Source organism: Pinus tabuliformis, chromosome 9, assembly GCF_031772625.1.
Source record: "Pinus tabuliformis cultivar Carrire ecotype Pingquan chromosome 9, CPIR1, whole genome shotgun sequence".
Classification (NCBI taxonomy): Eukaryota; Viridiplantae; Streptophyta; class Pinopsida; order Pinales; family Pinaceae; genus Pinus; species Pinus tabuliformis.
In genome coordinates, this window is record NC_142307.1 from 1,397,189,743 (window position 1) to 1,397,198,128 (window position 8,386).

The window sequence follows — 8,386 nt, forward strand, 5'->3', positions numbered from 1 at the left end:
CACCCTATTGAGAATCCGCCTTCTCATCAGGATGCCCGAATTCTTCATCTTTTGGGCCTATAGAAGATGGCCCCTCAGAGCTTAATCCAGATTCCATCTCGTGCTACCATGAGGCAGAACTTCTGGTGTCCCCCCCCCTGGGTACCTAAAACTAAATACAGATGGAGCCTCGAAAGGTAACCCAAGGGAAGCAGGGTATGGATGCCATCAGAGATGATAAGGGGAATTTAATAATCATCTTTCATAGCTACTTGGGGAATGCTACCAACAACATGGTGGAACTAATGGCCATAGAACAGGGATTAGAGATTCTGAGAAATCTCAACATGAAGAACTGCATAATAGAAGTTGATTCTAAATTAACAATCAATTCTATAAAAAGAATTGCTAATGGCTCAGACCCTGAGAAAGTCTTGCACCACTGGAGACTGATGCATGTTTATCGACGCATTCGATCGCATCTGAGAATCCTGAGAACCCTTAGCTTTGCTCATGTGCGTAGAAATGCCAACAGAGTGGCGGACCGGCTAGCAAATGAAGGGGTGCTCTGTAAGAATGAATACAGTTTTTATAATTGGGAAACAATGCATGCGGGGAATTTGAGAGAAGAATGCTACAGTCTGGCTCGTGCGAACAATGAGTTTTTTCTCAAGTCAGGTAGGGAAGAGAATGGCGGACCGGGTTCATTTAGCCTCAGCTCCCGATCGCGTTGGTTGAAGGCTCTCTTTTGGATGGCAGGAGGAGAGGAACAAGTGGTTTCGTTCATAGAAGATCCAAAGGTAAAGCAGTTTTGTGGTTTATCGCGTGCATCCGAGACCTAAAGTGGTTTTTCAAGGTTTTCCTCCAATGCCATTCATCAATCAACAAGTGGCAGTCGACGAAGAAAATACTTCCCATATCGCACGGGTTATCCTCGTGCTTCTTCACCGTGCGATATTCTCCTCAGCCATTGGATTCGTGGAGGGAAGATCAACGACTCTAGTACGTTGAGCTAGTTCAGGGAGTTTTCCTTCGTGCTTTTCGAGGTTTACGTGTGGACTCCTAGAGGGCGGTACTCTTAGTCGCATGAGTCTTAGCCCCTGGGCGGAACCGTTTTATTCTTTGTTTGGAGTCTTTTCTCCTTATGTGTTCAGAAGTTTGTTTGTCAGTGGGTCGTTGGTTGTAAAGGTTTGCAGCCCATTGTTTAGGGTAGGCGGACCCCAATGTTGCCCGTTGACTTTGTCCAGGACTTGTAACATAGTTCTGTATTTTTTAGACCTTTGAATAAGAAATGAAAAACACTCTTTCTATAGCAAAAAAAAGAATAGTTTGGAAAGCACAATTAACTCATGATCAATGTTCCTCAACTTACCCATATTTAAATAAGGAGAAAAAACAATATAAAAGAAATTTGTATAGCTATAAATGAAATTCCTGATCATTATACCTATACAACATCTGTTGCATAGGGGAACTTTATAGCCATAGGATCAAATCATTTTGTGTCTTATTTGTAGGAAATTCAAGAATTTGGTTCCCAAAAATTTGTGCAATAACGGAATTGGATGAACAAGTTATGTGGTTCATGGGTAACAAATTCATTCCATAATTTATGAATGAGTGGATTGTCCTGGAATCGAAAGAGGGGCATCATATCATTGAGGTTGTTGGGGACTAGAGATTCATCTCTCACTACCTTCTCCATTTCACTCTCCTCCAATACTACAATTATTTCCCTTTGCAAATGTGTGACCATGTCTTCTACCTGACAGATCCTAATTAACTTCATGCATTCCATTTAATGCCTACAAAAATGTTGTTGAATATATCGAAGGACATTTTTCTAGTACATTAATGTAAACCAAGTGATTACAAGCCTAACAAAGTAAGAATGTCACATGTGTTTGACATATTCGCTTTTAGATGTTGTGTGTCCAAAGTCAATATCCTATGTATCTTGAACTTTGTGTCACCAACACGCCTTTAATATATTTAAATGTAATTAAAGGAACCATTGCTAGTTCGATGTGTTTTATGATGTCCCATGGAAGTGAAGGTGAAGCTTTGGATTTGGTTGTGAAATATTTGGATAAGTTTTCTTCATGTCAAAAGGAAAAATCCTTCAATGCTTATCAACTAGCACTGTAATACTATCCTCCCTGTACTCTCAGCTGGGTATTTGATAAGGTTATGTTGCATTTGAATTACAAATATATTTTTAGCTGTTGCTATTGAACTGAATCAACATTGTGTTGAATCCAAATTTGGTGGTTGTTGTTTAAAATGCTTGTCATGGACCAATATGTTTTGCTTTGGAAGCATGGATGCACATTTCAATGTTTGGAATGCATTAAATCGCTTCATACATATGTGAGGTTAGACATAATGCATTTCAACATGTAATATTATCTAAGAATATAAACTTTTTATTAATATAATTAACATAAATTTTTTCATCAATATAATTTTCTTGTCAAAGTATAGTAATGGGAGGTCATCGTTTCACCTAGAAAAAACACACCAAGAAAATAGAACCAATGATATGAAAGTTATGTTTTCGCTGGGAAATGTGGAATTCTCATATGCATTTTTTTGAGATTTTATTCTTAAATCCATCTTACACTCATTAGAGGCATCAAGGTGCACCTCGATTTGAGTTATTTGTAATACTAGTATATTTTTCATTTCTCAAGGCCGTGCTGGGCACTAAGGGAATTGCATATCTTAATTAAAGGCATACCATTGATTTTATTTTTTATTTTTTTTTAACTTCAGACGAATCTCATTAGAGGCAACAAGGTGCACCTCGATTTGAGTTATTTGTAATGCTAGTATATTTGTCATTTCTCAAGGCCGTGCTAGGCACTGAGGGAATTGCATATATTAATTAAATGCATACCATTGATTTTTTTATTTTTTTATTTTATTTTTTTTTTAACTTCAAATGAATTTATTGATATATAAAGAGTTGATATTTAAATATTTTAGTTTAAGTCCATATTCAAATATGTATTGTTATTAATATCTTTTTAAATGCTATGTGTAGATGTCACTTTGAGTATGAAATGAACTATCTATCTCTCTCATATGAAGAAGAAGAACACTATTAAAATGTTTTAGTGATCATTTTTTTTCAACTTTTTTTTCCTGTACAAGATGAGATTTATATTCATATTAATTTTTGAGTCTTCAGAAAATTAACTCCATACTAAAACATGGACCAAAATCCAGCACAGATTTGATAAGGAACACATTTGACCTCTGATTCTCGTGCTCCATTACACAATTTTCCTTATTCTTTGGAATTTTATAGAAATATAATCATTAATTATCCTTATTCTTTAGTTTTTCATAGAAATATAATTATTATGTATTAATTTTTAGCAAAGGAGAAAACCAAAAAATATATATATAATTTTTAATATTATAAATATTTAAATTTTAATTATTAAAAGTCTCTTCAAAATAATGGTTTTTGATATAAATATAATTATTATGTATTAATTTTTGAGAAGGGAGAAAACCAAAATATATATATTTTTTAAATAGTTAAATTTTAATTATTAAAAAGATATTAAAAAATAGATTTACTAAACTAGAGAGATGATGTTAATGTTATTGTTTTTATATAATTTAATTATTTATTTTTTAAGAATCACATATATCTATTATTCATAATTATTTTGAGTATATAAATATAATTATTATTATGTATTAATATTTTGGAAATAGAGGGGAAAATATATATTTTTTAACATTCTTAATATTTAAATCTGAATTATTAAAACATAAAGAAAATCAAATTTACCAAATTATAATTAACAATAATATTGTTTTGTTGAATTAGTGTCTTGTGAATGAGGGGATTGCTGTAATATGAAGTATTATGTAAATAATAAGTTTTAGGATTCAAATTTTTAGAATAAGACCAACAAAAAAGGAATTGGTTAGCTAAATTAAATTATTGTTTATTAAAATCATTAAATACGTAACAAAATATAAAGTTTATATTTAAAGATCATTATATTTTATATAAAACACATAAATTAGAAATTTAAAAATGATTATATTTTATATAAAAATGAATTTAGCCTAAAATAAAAACAATAACATTCATAATGATTTGGCTCTCACAACCCCATAATTTCAAAAGAGCAATTTTGTATAAAACATAAATTATGTATTTAAAAATAATTACAATTTATATGAAAAATGATTTATAACATAGAAGAAATCCAGAAAACTAGCATTTACAATTATGGGCTCTCACAAGCACATAATTCTAAGAGAGCGCCTGTCCTGAGCCTTATGTTTTGTGATCTCAATTGAGAATAATACATCGACTGTATTAAAATGAATTTAATACCCTAACTAACAACTGAGGATATGTGGAGAATATTTATTAAAAAATAATGAAATCACCAGCTGTTGCTTTAGGTGAAGCGAGACGGGGGACGACTCTGGAGCCTCTTTATTAACCGAACCCAAACAATAAAAGGGGATACCTACACCAACATTTGTTTTTGTTTCATTCAGTCCAGCCTTGAAGAATCTTCAGTCCTACGTACCTGCATGCACGCACAACAATCAAAAAATTTAGGTTGCCCATTCATTTATACATGCCATAGGTACAAAAGAGCAATAGAAACCCAACTGCAACTGAATATTAGGAATATTATTGTTATTACCTGCCAAGCATCATAGTGGTGGCTTGTGGGTTGGTTCCAGGACCGTTTGTGAATGTTGAGGCATCCACAATCCTGAGCCCCTCAACTCCGTTGACCTGATATTTCTGATTAACCACATAGCCAACTTCACATCCTCCATGAAAATGCCAGATTGTGTTCAACGTATCGCAGCAGATCTGCGCCACGGCTGCATCATCCGACATGTTTTTTGGTAACGGCTGCCCAGTGAAGTTGAAGTCATGAGTGGAATTAGCATTAAATCTATGCAGAGACAGTGAGTTGAGGAGTTTGTCTATGACCCTCACGCCCTGCATGCATCTCTGGAGGTCCAGAGGGTCAGAATAGTAGTTGTATCGAACAGACGGATTGTCTCGAGGATCCGTGCTACGTAGCCGAAGCTGTCCTCTGGATAAGGGAAATGCCAGCTTCTCAAAAATGACTTCTCTATAAACGTTGTTTTTGTTGAAGGATAGGGTGCCATTGACGAAGGTGCTCAAGGACTCAATGTAATTTTGAGAGGCTTTAAGGATACCCACTGCTTGTATGGTGTAGAATTGGTGAGATAGCCAGTTTACGGATGCACGCGGGTTGTCCTGAACCCTTTGGCCTACCATGGGCGCATCTAGAACTAGAGGAATATTGAATTCTTTTAGATGTTCGGATGGGCCAATTCCGCTCAAGAGGAGCAGCTGGGGGCTGCCTAAGGCTCCTGCAGTAAGGATTACTTCGCTGGAGCTTGACGTTTCATTGAGCAAAGCTTGATAAGACCGGCCATGGCGGTCCATGAATTCAACTCCACTGGCTCTCGGCTTCCGAGAGGAGCTATCCTTCGCTTCTGCATGATCCAATTCATTCTCAATCTATATTTATAGGTGTGGATATAAAACTATCATTCCAATATCGATTATAAATAATTTGAAAATGACGTAAATATGTTAGGAAGGAACGTTGTGAAACGTCAGTTCTGCGTTGGATAAATATAAAACGGAAAACCAATTTCCTATATAAAACGTACAAACAATTTCCTGTGTTTAAATGAGAAATATAAAACGTAGAAACAATTTCCTGTGTTTAAATGAATTTATACCTTCTGCCTGAGAATTGAACAGAATCCTGCTGACGGTAGCATTGAGAAGGACCACGATATTGTCGGGATTGGCTGACCTGAGAAGATCTGCTGCTGTGTGTCTTTTGCCTTTGCTGTCAAAGGTGGAGGCGCTGATCTTGGTTCCATCCAAATGATCCAACGTATATCCATTGTATGGAAGAACCCCTGCTTCCAGGAGGCCATCTCTGATAGCCAACGACCAAGGCGACAGTTGATACGGTTTGAAGGCATTCTGCTTCTCCACCCATTCATACGACTCCTCTACAAGTCCCTCGTCCCATCCCACATTACGAACATATTCGGAGCCCGCCCTACTGTAGAAGCCCGCATTGATAGCAGTTCCGCCGCCCAGAACTCTCGCTCTCACATTACTCACTCCGTCCTCTGAAATAAACGTCTGCGCTATGGAAGTGTAATTGTCGGTCTCATCCAATGGCTTCCCAAAAGCATCGACGTTCTCAATCTCGGGAACTCCATAAGGAGATCCTCCCCTCTCCACTACCAAAACTGAATACTTGGTAGACAGCGTTGCGGCCAACGGGCAGCCGGCCGTTCCTCCTCCAACTACAATGTAATCATATTTCCTTGCAGCTGCTTTCTCCGCATCTATAGTCATAAACGCAAACGGAAAACCTGCAAAGCCCAACAAAACAAAACAAACAAGAAACCATTAATTCTATCATATCATAACATCAACTATATAAAGACACGTAATCCAATATCATCCCATGTTCATACCCGAGGGTGTTGTGGCTGCCTGAGAAGAGGATAAGCTGCTCAACATCATTAGCATGACGAGCAGAAGCAAAAGCCATGCACGAATATTTACAACCCTTATCATCGTCATTTTTCTTACCAGGGATTCAACTCGTTCACCCTTTCTGGAGATGTGGTTGGATTTCGGTGTGTTTCTGAAGCTATTTATAAGCGCTTGCTTTTGGATTGTCCATGCATATATCTAGAAAATAATTATCACACGCTAACGGCTGAGCCGAAGTATTGATCTAGAGATGAATCAAATCCAGCACATAGAAATCAATCCACACAGTCCATGAAATCAAAACGGTAACTATTAGTGCACGTGTGGATATATGTCTCTGACATTTACCCACAAAACGGGACCCTCTCCAACGACTCTAACAGAAAAACCACTCCAGTGAAACGGGACCCACTCCAACGACTCTAACAGAAAAACCTCCAACGGTAAAGCCACGTATGTGGAATAAGAGAAATATGCATGACAAAGTGTGTAGAAAAGGAATTAGCTGAGTTTTCAGGGACATAAGTTTTACAGTGAAATGCTAATCGTGCAACAAATTTATACAAACTGTTTTGGATTCTATTCGAATAAGAGAAATATGCATGACGGAGTTAGAAAAGGAATTAGGTGAATTTTGGCGGACATAAGTTCCTTATAAAACATAAATGATGTGAGTCTGATTTTAAAAGAAAAAATCATTTCACTCTTTTATGCAAATCTTTCTTTCTCCTATGAAAGGGATAATGATCTTGCTAATAAATCCATGAATATGGAATCAACTTGTTTGTGTCATCCAAGGGAAGGACAAGGATTTTCTTTTTTCTATTTTGAATGAAAAAGATGATATAAGGTCGTAATCCACTTCATAGCATCATGGAGCTCAATCAAGGAAGCAAGGTATCCACCCCCTCAAATCAAATCCATCCAAGACAACCAATCTCGGTAAAACTAATAAACACGTAGAGAACTGTTGGGAGATCTTTAAGTAAATAGATGATATACGACCAAGGGCACCGCTTGTTGGATCCATTGGAATCTTCTCATGAAGCACACACGACATAATCTTTAAGTAAATATATGATATACGACCAATGGCACCACTTGTTGGATCCATTGGAATCTTGTCATGCACACACGACATAGTCTGGTGCAAATTGTCTATTATAATTAGCCCTTTTCGGGTTATGACACAATGTAGGTCGTAGAGTATGCCTTGGAAAATGACCACATACATGGAGTTGCAAAATGTATTTAGCTTTGGAGTTTTAGGATGCCCCATTAGTTGAAACTCACAACAATTTGTTTCTTTATTATTTTCCATTCGTGTTTATAAATTTGTTACTATAAGTGAACAATTTGTATGTTGTATCCTTTGCCTTGACCATGTCTAGGGCTCAGAAATAGCTTTTCTCCAGCGAGGGTTTTTTCAATAGAGGTTGTGTTCCCACATCATACGATGGTAAACAAATTGAGGGGACGTAATAACTAGTTGTTCACTGAGTTTATGGAGTTATAGAAATAGATAGAGTAGCAAATCCACTTTGAGATTGATTTTACCTAGTTCCACTCAGAGAGGAGGAGCAATTCAAGTTTCAGTAGTGACCTTAAAGTGGTGTACGAGTTTTTCGATATCAAAGCCAAAACTGAAAGTATGTTATTTTTGCACGGTTCAATTCCATAATCTGAAATTTACACTGAATGTAGGTTTGTGTGTCAAAAGATTTACTTCTTCCAAAATGCTCTTTACTATTTCTGAACTTGAACTTGCAAATGCAAATATTCTTCTCATATAAAAAATGATCTTGAGGGACTACTTGAGATTGTGCTACATTATAAACAAGTTGAATATTT

At 36.3% G+C, this 8,386-nt stretch overlaps 1 protein-coding gene across 1 annotated transcript; it reads right to left on the reverse strand.

Moving 5' to 3' along the window:
• Nucleotides 1–4,137: 4,137 nt before the first annotated feature.
• LOC149153763 ((R)-mandelonitrile lyase-like) lies at nt 4,138–6,754 on the reverse strand. Its single transcript, XM_089441423.1, has 4 exons — nt 6,514–6,754; nt 5,755–6,408; nt 4,668–5,502; nt 4,138–4,547 (listed from the first exon to the last, which is right to left on the reverse strand). Exons 1-4 carry the CDS (start codon nt 6,620–6,622, stop codon nt 4,508–4,510), a joined length of 1,638 nt encoding a protein of 545 aa, XP_089297549.1. The 5' UTR covers nt 6,623–6,754; the 3' UTR covers nt 4,138–4,507.
• Nucleotides 6,755–8,386: the final 1,632 nt, after the last annotated feature.